We start from the raw sequence: 16,320 nt of genomic DNA on the forward strand, positions 1-16,320 counted from the left end.
CTAAGAGGGTTTGTTGATAGGCTTCTGGACCTTCGAGACCCCCTAAAACTGCACACAGAACCACTGGTCTGCTTCTGCACGCTTAGGTGAGTGTTTTTATTCTGGATAAAGGATCCTTGGCTTTTAGTTTCTAAAAGGGGTATCTGACCCCAGAAAGTTTTAAAACCCTGCTCTAAGACTTTTGGGTTGAGTGGAACCACAGACACTTCCACTGATCGACACTTACAGACATGCCAGTACAAAGATCCCCCTGGCCTCTCCCCACATACAGAGAACACCACATTCAGAACTGCAGTTGTAGAGCTATCAGCAATAATGCCCAGCTCTCCAGCTGTCTGTGCTCCCCAGGAGGCCCTCTCACAGACCATCAAGCACCCTTCTCCAAGGAGAAGGTCACACAGAGGCCCCTGGAGGAAACGCCCATCACAGCCAAAGCACCGAGTCAGCCGAAATCTTCCCCCTTCTAACTGAGCTGTCTGGGCCCTGGTCCCCCAGCCGTGACGTGAAGGTTTCAGGAGCCCCTGTCTCAGGGTTCCCAGCACCACCCGCAGCCACTCTGGTTGCCCCAGAAGAGGGGAGAGACAGCCCTGACGTCATTCGGATCACTTCACATCAGAAAAACACATACTAATTGATAAAAATCCACACTCTTTTTGGTCATTGGTTGGGATGGGAAGGTTTGGGTGAATGAATTGAAACAGAGGAACAGACATGACTCAACAAGCATGATCCTCTCACTCCCCACCTTGGTCTTCCAGTGGCCTTTGGAGCTATGATACCGGATGAGCCCAGGGTGCCCTTTCTACTCTGTCATCCTATCCAACTGACAGCAAGGCTCAGGGAACTGCAACTCGGAGTGGGCAGGAGTGGAAATAATTTTAACTTTAGCACCTTGCTGTGGACATCCCACCCTGACAAGGTCTGGCACCATCTTCCCAAGGAAAAGCAGTGAACTACAGCCCAGACAAGCCTTGGGACACTCCCTCACCAGTCTCTGACATGCCCCTAAAGTCTATTAAGATACGGGGCTCAACAAATGCTACATGGATTGGAGACCACGAGTGCTAATGGAATCCTATAGGGCCCCTCCCACAAACTCCTTACCTACTGATTTAACCATTCCAAGGAGACCAATTTAGAACAGAGGAGACATCGGTAGATAGAGAGGGAAGGGACTTGGGAAGTTACTAAATGTTCTCAGACCTTGCTGGAGGGTGGGCTGATTGGTAAGACCCCCTACGGTGGCAATGTGGCACTATCTATTAACATTGCAAATAACCTCTGACCTAGTAACCCCTCTTGTGAGAATCTAGCTTACAGATAGAATCAAGCTTACTTTGTTATAACAGTAGAAGACTGGAAACTATCCCCTTGTCCATCAATAGAGGACAGATTAAGTAAATACGGCACATCCGTACAGTATAATATTATGCCACTCTGAAAAAGAATGAGAATGATCTCCAGGAACTAATAACGGAAAGGTCTCCAAAAGCAAGATGCAGAGCAGTTTGACTGCATGATACCTTTTGATTACAAAAAGGGTGGGGTAAACAAAGAATAGAATTTAAAAAAAAAAAAATCAGGACAAAAAACTCTGGAAGGATGCATAAGAAGGAAGAGTGGTAGTATTACTGGTGTGGAAACTGGTAGGTGGAGGGGAAGTGGTGAATGGGGGCAGGGAAAGGAGTGAGACTTTTCACTGTGTACCTTTTGTATAGTTTTGATATTTGAGCCAGGTTACCGATTCAAAATAATAACAATAATTCCATCATGAAAGGATGCTAGAGATTCTCTCCAACCTGGAGGTAAATTGAAAGTCATGAAACTCAGAAAGGCTGGGCCTGTCCATGGGCACCCACCCCATCACCAGCTCCCTCAGCAAACAGGGTCTGCAGATTAGCTTGGTTCCCCCTCCCGCAGGAGGATCTGGGCTCTGCTTAGGGTAGCCACTGGTGATCTGAGCTGCGTAGGGACTTGAGAAACAATTCAGTGGGCTGGGACAAACTTAGGTGTCTCAGGAGCCCACGAGAATGGACTAAAGCCATGGCTGCCAGGAAACGCAGCAGTGGTTGAGAAGGGTCCTCAGTCAGCCCAGGGGGCCTCAGAAACAACCCCCGGCTCTCACACGCATATCCACATTTAAACTGTGTTCAGCAGCCAAGGGGCCTGGACAAGCCCAGTCTGGTAAGAGGGGGACCCACTGAATGGCCTTCAGAGAACTAGGTCAGTTGGCTGAGGTAGAGGGACACAGCATCCAGAGTTAGCACAGCCTGACATGAAGGCTGGGCCCAAGGCTCTGAGCCAGAAGGGGTTGATAATGGGAGGAGCACGTTATGTCCAGTGTCCCCTGCTCCCCACCTCTGCCAGCTGCCACCTGTGCAACAGGCGAGTTCAGTTTCCAGGTGAGGAAAGCGCTGGGTGGAGCAGCTAGCCACAAGTGGCTTGCTTTGGTCCTGGAGTTTTGGGGGACATTACTCAGAGCAGAATTTTTAAAAGCCTTGGATGGTGAAACCAAGATTTCCAGGAGAGGAGCAGCCTTCCTGGAGATAAAGGAATGGGTAGGATGGGCGGCCTTTTTTTAAGTAGGAACTTCCTCAACTGCCCATGGAGGGAGTCAACGTTTCACTTGTAGCGGATGAAGTGAGGGGAGCAAAGAGGCGAGGCCAGGCATCCTACGTCTCTCCCCCCACCACTTCCCCGGCCAGCTATTTCCACCAGGGATTTATGACGGCTGCATCCACGCGGAACAAGCATTTCTATGGTAACAAGGGTACATTTTTCCTTCCGCCTGCACTGGTGATGCTGGCGGTTTGCTTCAGCTTTGAGGGGGGTGGCACTCAGCCTTGTTCAAAGCCCTAAAACAAGAAAGCAACTCTCCCACCCAGACTTTCACTGGGAGGAGAAAGCACTGCCCCGATATTCTGGAACCAAGCAAGTGAGAGAAATGAAGTTCATACCACACATACCCATCTTCCTTGCCCTGCTGGGGATGCAGGGCAGAGTCTGTATGTGCAGTGCTCACACTGGCTTGCCAGGGGACCAGGCCAGTGCCAGCCTCACCCAGCTCGACAAGGGACCCGCTGTCTCCCAGAGTATCTCTGGACATCATGAGTCCACTGTTTGGTGACCCAAGCTATGCCTCCAACTCCTCCTCAATGCCCCACACCTCCAGGCTCCGCTCCTGGGTAGGCCTCACAGGGGGACCCATCCCTGGGCAACACAGGCTTTAGAGTCAGACAGATGTGGGCTCAAATCCTGGTTCCTTTCCTTACTAGCTTTTTGACTTTGTGCAGACCACTAAGTCTCTCTGAGCTTCAACTGCAGGGAGGGAAAGGAACAGGTCCCACCTCGATGGGTGCTGAGTGACTGAAGGCAACAGCATGTGCAGAGGTGCACAAGGCTCTTTGTAGCACCCAGAACATGGAAGGTGATGGATGAGCATTACTGCCTTTCCTTCCTGCGCTGTGCCCGTCCCCTGCCCTCCCTCTGGTACCTACAGATGCTCTGGCTGTGCTCCCCTCTAAGGCCACCCCTCCCACCTGTGCACTGGATTTCAGCCCCTTTCACCTCTCAAGGACATCACTCCAGCAAACGTCCCTTCTCTTTCCTGTATCTTTAATTTTTCCCTATTACTTTCCATTTGTACATAACTATTCTGTAATTTCTCCAATTAAAAAAAAAACACACCACCACCTCCCTTGGCCCTACATCCCCATTTAGGTGTTAAACCATTTAGCTGCTTCCCTGCACATAAAATTTCTCAAGAAAGTTGTGTATGTGCCATGCAGCTAGATGTTGTGATAACTGTTGTGACAGGTCATCTGGAGCTGCCTCCCTGAAGAAGGGCTAGGTCTTGATCTCAATCGAAAGACTCTTGGTGCCCTTCCTCGGGCCTGTCTCCATAGAGGGACCCCTTGGCAGCCCGAGAAGGCAGGACAGGGAGGGGAGGGAGGACATGTGCTGTGGTCACCAGAGCTCTCCCCACCCCCCTCTAGATAGGCATGGCTGTGGCTCCATCAAGGTCAAGGATTTCCCATGGGCAGTGACTTATGGGGAGAGGGATCACATAGAGCTTTTCTGTTGGGACAGGAGAGCTGCAAACGCTCGTTTTTCTTACAAAACCAGCCTTCATAGCTCGCCTCAGCGGTTATGGTCAGCACTGAGGACTCAGGACTTTGGCCTTCCCTGTAGAAGCTCCCTCATGGTGGGAGCCCAGTGTCCTGGGTTTCTACTCTTCCTCCTCTTTTTGGATTTCACCATGACTGGCCACCGCATGACTGACCATCCTACTGTCTTGCAGCCAGGTGATGACTGGTCTCGTGTGGGCCAGTGAAGGGCTGGGTTTGCGTCCGTCTCTTTGGTGTTCGCTCTCTGGAACTACACAGGTCCCCCATCCAGACCCTGTCGTTGGTTTAAAAGACCAAGGATGGGAAGGGAAGGCAGCAGCCTCAGCAACAGCAGGTCCTTCCTGACTCCAACTGGGGGTCCAGGATCAGGGAGGACCCTTCAGCAACATCTGCTCCCCTTCCCTGTTCTCCCCACTGTCCCTGGGCACAGGTTCTAGGCTGTGAAGCCTCCACCACTAACAGACGTCTGTACATGGACTTGGGGACAGAGGCTGGGCCAGCTCGGGGGTGGGACTATCTCTATGTGTTGGATTAAACACAACAGTCTACAAGACAAATTAAATTATGAAAATTCAGTGACTAGCATTTAATGCTGATCTACTCCTATAAAGTATTCTAGGACTTCCCTGGCGGTCCAGTGGTTAAGACTCCACGCTTCCACTGCAGGGGGCATGGGTTCGACCCCTAGTGGGGCAATAAGATCCTGCATGCCGCGTGGCACGGCCTTAAAAAAAATAATAATAAAATATTCTATATTTACGTGACTTCAGACCCCACCCTCCAGTATCCAACATCCAGTTCCAACACCCAGAAGGTGGGGCAGATTTCCATACTTATTTGTCTGTTCTGCAGGCTTACGTGTCCAGAATCCTGTTTAAGGTTTAAGGATACATTCAATACATAGTTTTTGAAATAAAAATACATCCTACAAAAAAAAGCTGCATATACTTGCTATCTCTATCTCTTCCACCACCCATCCTCTCCTCCTCCTCTTCCTCCTTTTTAAAAAAACCATTTCATTATGGAAAATTCCAATCATCTACAAAAGTAAAGAGGATGATATAATGAACCCCTGAGTACCCATCACACAACATAAGCAATGATCAAGGAAGGACCAATCTTGCTTCAGTTATACCACCTCCAACCACTTTCCCCCTTATCCCTAGATTATTTTGAAGCAAATTTTACATATATACTTTTGTATATATTTTTGTCCATAAATATTTTAGTGTGTATCTCTAAAAGATGACTCTTTTAAAAACATGTACCTAATACCTGTACTGCACCTACAAAATCAATAATAATTTCTTAATATTTTCAAATTCCTTGATTGGGTTCCCAGAGTTCAAGTTTTTCTGATTGTCCAGATGCTCGAAACTCCCAGAAACATGGATTCCTAAATGGAATCCTGGAGAAGGTTCTAGGAGGCTTTATGGGGAAGGTTAAAAGATCACTTTCAAGAACAAAGTAGAATGTCACTGGTGGTGGTGATGACAACAACATTTACTGAGCACCTACTGCATACCTGGCTCCATGCTGTGTGCTTATCCTGCAGCACTCTTTTTTTTTTTTAAACATCTTTACTGAAGTATAATTGCTTTACAATGGTGTGTTAGTTTCTGCTTTATAACAAAGTGAATCAGTTATACATATACATATGTTCCCATATCTCTTCCCTCTTGCATCATCCTCCCTCCCACCCTCCCCATCCCACCTCTCTAGGTGGTCACAAAGCACCGAGCTGATCTCCCTGTGCTACTGCATCACTCTTTTAATCCTCATATCAACCTTATTCCATAGGTTCAGAGTTGCTGAATAAGTGGCCATGGTCACACACTTGGTGACATGGTCAGTCTGTGAACCCAGGTCAGGTTTGCCGGACTCCAAAGTCTCAGCTACAGACCATCACCATGTGCCCTGAGCCATGCCCCAAGACAGGGCGAGGGGAGCCAGTCTCCCAGAAGGCCTTTCTTCCTACTGGATCATTACCACATGGAAAGTGGAAGCCAGATATGCTGAGAATGAGCTGTTCGTTCACTGTGGGCGGGAAGAAGAGAGAAGGAATCCCTTTCACTGAAGAGAGACAGAGTAAAAACTGCCTGGTGCCTGAATCTCAGGACGTGCTGAAATACCTCCGGCTCCAGTATCCCAGGTGGGACGCACCCTCCTGTCACACCTGCTTCTCTCCCAGCTCATTAGCATCTCCTTGCCATTCCCCGGAGGAGCTTGCTGCGGCTGAACTTCCCGGCTCATGAAAGCTGCTTAGCAACAGGGAGCGGGTTAATAAAGCCCTGGTGGTGTTCCCAGCTCCACAGACTCCACCCCCGTCTCCCATTACAGCTCATCCTCAGCCTGAAGCAACCCTCAGGTGTACCGATCAGCGCGGGGAGGGCAGGGAACCTAAGGACTGAGGGGCAGGGCTGGTCTGGGTCCCGCCCCCGGTGCCTGCGGCCGGAAAAAGGAGATGTTTACAAGTCTAAGAACCTGCTCTGCCAGGCCGGGAACCTCTCTGTGGGCCTCCTAAAGCCCTTCTACCCACCAGTGGTTAAAATCCAACCTCAGCGCCCAACTGGAATGGAGCAAACAGAGACACTGTGGAGGCAGATGCTCCCCTCTGAGCCAGAGGGGAGGGGAGGCACAGTGCTCCTCGGTTAAGGCCTAAACTACCCCAGACCCCTTGATGGGAAGAGTAACTGGGCACTCTATGAGCAGTCATATTGCTACTACAAATGCAGAGTTCAAAGGTGAAACTCAGGACAATCTGCTGTTTAACCCTGACCTTGAGTTGCCCACAAGCAAAAGTTAAGAGCACCTTGCCCTCTGGGGGTTGGGGTGGCAGGAGATATCAGCCTATGCCCGGGGGGTTCAGGAAGCCACAGAAAAACAGGAAGCATTAATTTCATTCAGCAGCACAAAGTTTCAGAGGCCATATTATGGAGCAAAACGCAAACGTGACATGACTTTTTAAGATGAAGACGAGATATCCAAGAAGCTTCTCCCAACAGTGGGGTTTGGGCCTATTCTCCAGTGCGCAGGTACAGTCACACAGGTCCTGGGGGCTGGCAGGGGGTGCCTCAGAGCAGCAATGCAGTCTTGCTCTGTGGTAGGAGAACAGCACACATAGAACCCTTCCCTGCCAGCTGGGTTTGCCAGCAAGGCCTCCTCACAAGGTTCCTACCTGCCGGGGCCTGTCTGGCTTCTAGACAGACAGGTTTAGGAACAAGCACAGGAAACACAACAAACGCATGTTTCTCGTCAATCCTGGGAGTCTCACTCCTCCCCTTGAGGAACAGCAACTTTCCTGGGTTTGCCCAGGGCCAGGTCTTGACCAAGAGATTCTTCAGTTCCATTTCTAAGGCTCTCCAGGAAGGTTCTGTTTCCGGTTCCAAAATGTCTGTATTCTAAGGAAGCTCAGGGAAGCTCATCTTGCTCAGGCACTGCCCTCTTCAGTCACCCCCTAGCCATCCTCTGCGATGAACAGAGGGGCCAAGGCAGGGCAGAGGGGCCCAGGACCCCAGCCCTCCACAAAGCTCTAGTGAAAGGGGTCACTCACTGCACAGTTAGTTAATCCAGTCTCCACAGCCTTCACTCTGCTCCCTTTCTCTCAGCACTTTCTCTGCGCTCCCACTTCCCCAAGAACGAAGCTGAATTCTGGATGCGGCTGGGACAACTGCAAGACCCAGGGTAAGACTGGACCCACTTCAGACTAAAAATGCACTTCTGAACATTTTTCCAGGGGGTGAAGGAGCCTGGCATTTCAGAATCTCCAAAAAGCCAGAAGAGTGGAGTTTTCCATCAGTACATGTCTATTCTCTCTGCCTCCCCCTAGGAATCCCTGATTATGATTCCACTCTGTGATGCAGGCAGGAAAAAAGGTTGATAATCACTGCTTTTTTTTTTTTTTTTTGGCCACACTGGGTGGCATGCGGGATCTTAGTTACCGTACCAGAGATCAAACCTGTGCCTCATGCAGTGGAAGTGCAGAGCCCTAACCACTGGACTGCCAGGGAAGTCTCGATAATCACTGCTTTAAACCAACCTTATTTGGTGCCCAAACTGAGATCCCCCTCACCACTGAACACCATTTTCAACAAAGTATAAAGATTCCTTTTCCGGTGGGTCTCAGATGCCCCGGCTTGACTTAGCTTTACACTATTGGGAGCCCCTCCTGCTAGCATTCCCTTCCATGACTGTGCACTAAGCCCAAGGCAGAGGCAGCAAACTGGCAGAGGCTTGCAGATGCCTTTTGTTTAGCCCACACAATTTTTTTTTAAAAATGGGAATTAGTTATCAGCATTTAAAAATTGGGACATTTCATGTAAAAACCCAGACTTCTGACTTCTCTTAAAATAAAACAAAGGCCATAGCAAGCCAGGGCCAGCATTCCTTCAGAAGCTGAGTGGTGGCTGCCCCCTTCAAACATGGCAAGTGCTACCCAGTTTACCCCAGTCCCCACCATTGCCTGCTATCCCACACCCGGACTTTTCTCGTTCGACCCTGTGGGCATTTAAGTTTGCACTTTGACCTAAGGCACCTCCTGAAATCCAGCAGAACAGGGCTCCTCTTGCTTTGGGGCTGATCTTAGAACCCTGGAGAACTGGGTCTATTTCATAGTTTCTTGTTCTAGTTCCGTGACTGAAATTGGCTGAAAGTAGAAGAATCATTCCTTTTGAAGGTGATATCCCTGCCTGCTGGAAAGAGCCATGGGCTTCAAGGCAAGAGGCAAAAATGAAAGCCCTACTGCTTCCTGGGGGCCCCTGGACTCATCAGAGGAGAGCTGATGGTTTCTTCTCACCCTAATGGACCTGATGGTGGGACGCCAACAGCTTTTTCCCCTGCCTCTCTTCCCCCATTTACCTACGGCTGCCCACATGTGGCGCCCATGCACAAGCTGTTTGTGCTATTTTATTCTGTTTTCTGTGTTTGCTGTGTGTGCTCTGGACGAAGCCTAGCACCATGACACGACTAATTGGGCCACCAGTAGAGCCCTTCTGGTGACAATGACAGACAGTGGCTGACGTCAGGGGAACACAGCACAGGTGGAAGGGAGTAGGGTTCTAATACTCGTCAAAGTCACCTATTGCAAGACTAGCATGCTTTTTCCCCAGCAGGGCTTCTGCTCGAGAAAAGGTAGGATCAGATTGCTCCTGCAAACCTGAGAATCGTTATATCATCTCAAAGAACCAGGGAAGCTTACCCGAAAGGGAGATAGTAGGACCTCAAATCCTGCAAACCTAGTTTCAGGCTTAACATCCAAAAGAGGAGGAAACACAGACATTCTTCTCATCTCTTACAATGCTAGGAACCTTCACATGTATCATCTCAATACCCACAAAAATTCCTTGAGTTGGGAATCACCACCCTGTTTTTAGAGGAGCAAACTGTGGGTGACAGAAGTTAAGAAACTTGTCCAATACAACTTGAGAAGTAAGCAGAGCACCAGGACTTGTCTGAACCCTCAGTCTGTCACTCGGGCTCTGCTCACAGGCTGCCTCTCCCCACTCGCCCTCCCACATTTCTCTGCTTTATTTTTTTGTTCGTAGCTGTTGCCACACCTGTTATTGCAGGATATATTCATGTGTACATTTGTTTTCTGTCTCTCTGCCCACAGAATGTAATCCTCCGGGGCAGAGACGCTGTCCATCTTGCCACTGCTGTTTCCCTACCTGGAGAACAGTATCTGGAATCTGGGGGACCTTCAGTGTTTGCTGCTGGACTGATGGGAGGGGCAGCTCTATCGGCCTCACCATGCTACTGTCAAAAGTGTCCCTTTCCGTATCTCCTCCTTTCATTCCTTCACCTCAGAAATGCACAACCTCCCTTCAATGAACACCAATCTCAGAGGCCAAGGAAAACAACATAAGGTGGCAAATGGGGGACTTCTCTGGTGGACCAGTGGTAAAGAATCCGCCTTCCAAAGCCGGGGACATGGGTTCGATCCCTGGTCAGGGAACTAAGATCCCGAATGCCGCGGACCAACTAAGCCCGCGCGCCACAACTACTGAGCTCACACACCTCAACTAGAGCCTGCGTGCCACCAACTACAGAGCCCACGCGCCCTGGAGCCTGCGCACCACACCTAGAGAAGAGAAAACCCGCATGCCACAACTAGAGAGAAGCCTGCGCGCTGCAACGGAAGATCCTGCATGCCGCAACTAAGACCTGGCACAGCCAAAAATAAATTAAAAAAAAAAAAAAGATGGCAAATGGAAGGTCAAATTCCTGGAAATCCAAGAAGATTCAGTTGTGTGTAGGGACAGGCTTGCTCCTACAAAAACAAAAGTGTTCATGCTGAGGTAGAAGCGTTGGTTTATTACAGACTATCTCCTTTCTAAGGTGGGAAGGCTTGGCTATCCCTCCTTTACACTCATGTTGTTTTGCATGCAATCGAGTGCTTGGATAGTTGGGATGCTGGAACAACGCAGGTGCGATTAATTAGAAAATAGATGTGGCAAAGAAAGCATCCAAAAGCACAGACCCTTCCCCAAAGTTAATGTAAAGATAAACCGGAGCAGTGGTTCCCAAACCCAACTACCTAGGACAATGGCCCTTAAAGTGTGGTCTCTGGACCAGCAGTATCAGCGTCATCTGTGAACTTGTTAGAAATGCAAATTCGTGGGACCGCCCCAGACAGACTAGAATCAGAAACTCCAGGGTTGGGACCCAGGAATCTGTTTTAACAAGTCCTACAGGTGACTCTGATGCAAGCTAAAATTTGAGCACTACTGTCCTTGGGAACTAGACATATATGGTCGATTCTTGGGCCCTGGAGATCCTGATTCGGTAGGTCTGGGATGGGACCCAAGGAGATTCCATAAGCTTCTGAGTTGATTCTGACTTGCAGCCAGATTTGAGAACTACTAAACCTGAGGACTCATCTTTCCCTGGCCCCAAGATAGTGTCCTCAGTTTTTAAACCCCTCTCCCAGTAGCCCCCAGTCACTCACTCACCACATAGAGTAAGGATGTGGCTGCTGTCTTCATGCACAAACTTCCTGGTGACAGCCTCCTCCATGATTTGCTTCACCTGTGAATAAATGGGCAGCATCGTTATTGATTGATTGATTAATCGATTGACCAAAGGCCTGTGAGCAAGTAAATGGCTTGGCTCTGCCCCCCTGGTCTGGGTTCAGACACCTGCAGAGTAGATGATAGGAAAGGGAGGGGTGGGGAAGCAAAGTTTCTTCAGTACAGATAGCACCAACATCTTGGAAAGGCAACCAGGAAAAAAGATGCTATAAACCCACCAATCAATCAGTGCAGATATTCCAACCCAGGAGGAAGTGCCCTGCTATAGAGAACAGGGGTGGGATGCTATTTGCTCACCTGTACTTAGCTGCAGAAGGGCCTGTGGGCAGACACACTGTCCTTTAGGGACAAACTGTTTCAGTACAGGCTCCAGATAAACAATCTGACCCTACTTTTCTCCCTTCTCTGAGGGTAGGGGTAGGTCCATCTAGGCCTCAGGGACACTCCCCACATGCTCACAAGCCCAGTCTTCTTTCTGTCTAGGTAAAACCCTATGTTTGGGTTCCTACCTGGTTGTAAAAGCTTCTGAATGCCTTGTAAGGTAAGCGGTCACAGCCTTCTTTAGAAAGCACTTAAAAAAAAAAAACTTTAAAATTGATGTACAAATAGAAAAGGGTATATATCATAACTACACAGCTTGAAGAATTTTCACAAATTGAATGCACCTATGAAACCAGCATCAGATAAAGAAACAAAACGTGACCAGCACCCTAAAGTACCCCCAGACTCTGCCATGTTTCCTTCTAGTCACTACTTCCCTCAAAGGTACCCACTATCCTGACTTCTAACATCATAGAGCACTTTTCTGGGGTTTTGTACTTTTCATGGATGGAATGGCTCACTGTGCAGTTTTTTGACTGGGTTTCTTTTGCTCCTTGGTGTGACTGTGAGATTTGTTCATGTTGTATATGGTTGTGCATTGTTCATTCTCCATTGTGTGAACAACTCACAATTGACTGGCATTCGGGTAGCTTCCAATTTGGGGCTATTATGGGTAGTGCTGCTGTGAACATTCTAGACATGTCTTTGTGTGAACACGGGTGCTCATTTCTTTGGATTTATATTTTTAGGCAAGGAATTTCTGATGAGTATATTCTATATTATTAGATTTTGCCAAGTTGCTCTCCAAAGTGGTTGTACCAATGTACACTCCCAGCAGGAGTATATGAGGTTCTAGTTGCTCCCAACACTTAAACCAAGCACTTTTGATGCCTTGGGGGAACCTGCCAGGAGACAAATACTAATACTGAAGATTAGAGGGATGGATTACCTCAATCCCAACATTAAATCTTACAGATATAGTAAGCTCTGGGATAGCTAGTCTTCGCCATTCTTTGGACAGTGTCCTGTGTCCAGTGTCCTGATGCTGCCCTAGCTCCCCAGGCCCTCACTTTGGTTTGGAGGGTGGTAGAGCTTCTAAAGTCTGGGGAGGAGGGAGGAAGGACCCGGAGTCTCCTCCCTGCTGCAAAGTGCTCATGGTTAGCGGTTAGGTAAAGGGGGATCAGATCGATCCTGCACTCTATTTTTTTTTTAACATCTTTATTGGAGTATAATTGCTTTACAGTGGTGTTAGTTTCTGCTTTATACCAAAGTGAATCAGCTATACATATACATATATCCCCACATGTCCTCCCTCTTGCGTCTCCCTCCCACCCCTCTAGGTGGTCATAAAGCACCGAGCTGATCTCCCTGTGCTATGCGGCTGCTTCCCACTAGCTATCTATTTTACATTTGGTAGTGTATATATGTCCATGCCACTCTCTCACTTCGTCCCAGCTTGCCCTTCCCCCTCCTCATGTCCTCAAGTCCATTCTCTACGTGTGCATCTTTATTCCTGTCCTGCCCCTAGGTTCTTCAGAACCTTTTTTTTTTTTTTTAGATTCCATATATATGTGTTAGCGTACGGTATTTATTTTTCTCTTTCTGACTTACTTCACTCTGTATGACAGGCTCTAGGTCCATCCTCCTCACTACAAATAACTCAATTTCGTTTCTTTTTATGGCTGAGTAATATTCCATTGTATATATGTGCCACATCTTCTTTATCCATTCATCTGTCAATGGACACTTAGGTTGCTTCCATGTCCTGGCTATTGTAAATAGAGCCTGCACTCTAAACTATTAAAACCTTCCTAGATTACTTCCCAAGGGGTTTTGCATTAAACAGAGCATAATGTCACAGCTCAAAGACCTGCAGGCATCTGAAGCAGGCTGTTGGGGCAGATTTTTGGATTAGGAGGACCTATAGATACCCTGGGAATTCCCTGGCGGTCCAGTGGTTAGGACTCGGCGCTTTCACTGCTGGGGCCCAGGTTCAATCCCTGACCGGGGAACTAAGATCCCACAAGCTGTGCAGCACAGCCAAAAAAAAAAAAAATTATACTACAAGTCCTTTGTGAAAGGCCAGACTTGCCTACAATTACCCCCACTGTCCCTACTTGTAGGACAAGAAAGGATTATATTTCTCTTGAAATCAAGCACTGAAGGGGGAAGGGAACTAAGAGTTCAGAGCGGGTCAACCTCTGTCAGGTAATACACATAGCTGTGGCATACTCTGGACATTTCTTACATTTGTTTAAGAATCATTCTGGGAGTAGTACAGACAGCCTTCTAAATACTGCCTTCCCCCAAATCTTTCCCATCATCCCTGACCAACCCCAAATTTGGAACACACCAACAATCCTAGCACATCTGCCCATAGTTTGAGTATGGCTACATTTTTGTTCTTGTTTATACTGTTCATATAAGTCTCTGTCACTAGACTATTTGTTTCCTGAGGATAATTACTGAGATTTGAGATTTCTTTTTTCCTTGGGGAGACCAGAGTTCGGGCTTAAATGCTAATTTGATGTACTCCTGGCCTAAAAAACCTCTCACTTGGCCACTTCACAGCAAAGGCACAATGGAGCTTCTCACACACAGTTGGAAAGGTGATGGCTTCAACTACTTCTTTGCCAACAGAAGGGAAGGAAACAAAAGTTAGGGCACAATAGCCAGGCCGTAATTAATGCGGAAGAACGATCTAGAGCCTTCCAGGATTTTATAAGCACCCAGAGTCTTCTCCAATCCTGAAATTCTAGGAAAGGGTAAAGGAATCAATATGGTAAACTTTTTATATATGAAGTGAATATCACTATCCTTATTTTAGAGATGAAGAAATTGAGACTCAGAGAGGTTAAGTAACTTATTCAAGGTCACAAAGAGCTGGTCCAGACTATCCCAAAGTTTATGCATTCCCATCAGACTTTGCAGTCTCCAAGATCAGCAGATTTATTTACCAAATAGTCATCGAGTGCCTACGCGGATACAGAGCTCTGGACCGGATGGGTGTCCTGCCCTCATTGAGTTTACACATCTGGCAGACACAGAGGTGGGTGGGAGGAGTTCGTGGCTCCATCCAGAGGCCTAATCCATTCTAATCCACTCTGTGGGTTTGAACTCTCCAGCTCTCGTTTGCGGGTGAGTCATATGGACACCCCCCCCACCACCATGAAATTGAAATGGCTTTTAGGGCAGGGTCAAAGTAAAGGACATTAGTACAGAGAAGGACTTTTTCTCTTTCTGACGTGGGCGGGGGGACTCCTCAAAAGAGGAAAATAATCTTGAGTCATAAAAACCATTCTCAAAACACCCCCTGGCCTCTGGGTAGGGAGGTGGGCGTGGAGTGAGAAGCAGTGAGGTGTGCGGCGAACCCTCCTGCAGCCGAGACTCGGTTCCCAGAAAGATAACTGAATGGGGTGTAGGGCAAACCGGAGCTAAGCCCCCAAGTCACCCGTTTAGCGCTCTAGGAGGCCCGCGAGGGGCCCCGCCCCCTCCTCAGGCGGCGCGGGCAATGAATGGGCAGCTCGGGTTCTCTAGAAATCGCCGCCACCCCTCCCCCGACCTCGGTCTCCCAGAGCTGCTGCCTTCACAGGGCGGGGAGCTGCGGGATCGTGGAGCAAACAAACCCTGAAGCGCCGGCCTAGCCCCTGGGGCCGAGGAGAGCTGCCCCCTGATCCAGGAGTGGGGCGGGAACCGCAAACCAGTCCAGGACCCCGCCCCCGCCCAAGGCCCGCGAGCGCCCGCGCCCCGGAATGGGCGCAGATCTTTCTGTCCCTTGGGCCTTGCGGACAGGGACGCGAGCCCCCGGGGGTCCGTACCCCGACTTTACCTCCTTTTTCACGTTCCACAGCAGTTTCTCTTTGACTGCGTCCTCCGCGCTGCCCATCGTGCGGCGGCTGACGGGGAGGTGGTGCCCAGCGGCCGCCTAAGCCCCCCACGCGCCCTAGCTGCCTCCGCGCCTCTCGACTCAGCGCCCCAAGCGCCAGGAGGAGCCCCCGCCCGCCGCGCTCCCCGCCCGCCGCCGCCCCCGCCGCAGCCACTGCCCGGTGCTGGGCTCTGCAGCCATCTTCCGAGCCCCGCACCGACGTCAGGAGGCTGGCCCGGCCCCTTCCCACAGCCGGGGGCGGGGGGGGGTTGCGCTCAGCCACTGGGGGGGGATCGGGAGGGGGTAAGGCTGCGCGCGCCTGGGGGTACCGTGCCCAGGCGCGCGCCACGGCGGCCGTTGTCATGGCAACGCGCCCTCTCCAGCCCCGAGGGCGCGAACCTGCATTGTGAGAGCTAGCAGCCCGCCGCGCCCAGTGCCAGGCGGGGAGGCGAGGCGCGCCCGGCACCCCGTGGCTGAGCGGAGAGTTGCTCGGGCCGAAGCTGGCCCCCATCCAGCTAGACGTCCCCTGATTCCTACCCGCTCGTTTTCCCCACGGGAAAGGCCGGGGCCCCCGCGCCTCGAGTCTGGCCACGGGGAAGCCAGTGTTAGTTCCCTGGCTGGGAGAAAGGCCGCGGAGCGCCATCGTTTCTCCAAACACCCCTGCCAGCCGGGCGCCCTCAGTTGCAAAGCTTTTAGGAAGAGGAGTGGGAGCGCAGCAGCCCCCGTCTGCAGAGGCTCGGCTATCCCTAAGGGCGCGAGAGTTACGGTCAGCCGTCCCTCCCCCGAGGGGTCGCCACGTCCCGTCTGGCCCTTCACGCACCCACGTGGGAGGTGGGGGCGCAGCTTGGAGTGACTGGGGCCAGCAGGAGCTTGTACGGAACCTGTGGAGGTGAGACAAGCGCCTTCTGCACGATTTGCCTTGTAGACTTAAGCAGCCCTACCTGGGCACTGAGGGCGAGAAAAGGTTGCTCAAAGTGAC

The 16,320-nt window shown here is 50.1% G+C and overlaps 1 protein-coding gene across 2 annotated transcripts in view; it reads right to left on the bottom strand.

The window, feature by feature from the left end:
- The window catches only part of SGSM2 (small G protein signaling modulator 2), a 36,327-nt gene extending 20,880 nt beyond the window's left edge, over positions 1-15,447 (bottom strand). For both annotated transcript variants that reach the window (XM_061174860.1, XM_061174859.1), the window contains exons 1-2: positions 15,306-15,447; positions 11,078-11,153 (exon numbers count right to left, since the gene is read on the bottom strand). In XM_061174860.1, coding sequence (XP_061030843.1) covers positions 11,078-11,153; positions 15,306-15,362 — 133 coding nt within the window. In that variant the 5' untranslated portion in view covers positions 15,363-15,447. The remainder of the gene's footprint in view (positions 1-11,077; positions 11,154-15,305) is intronic.
- Between the last annotated feature and the right edge of the window lie 873 nt (positions 15,448-16,320).

This window comes from Eubalaena glacialis, chromosome 19 (genome assembly GCF_028564815.1).
Source record: "Eubalaena glacialis isolate mEubGla1 chromosome 19, mEubGla1.1.hap2.+ XY, whole genome shotgun sequence".
Taxonomy (NCBI): domain Eukaryota; kingdom Metazoa; phylum Chordata; class Mammalia; order Artiodactyla; family Balaenidae; genus Eubalaena; species Eubalaena glacialis.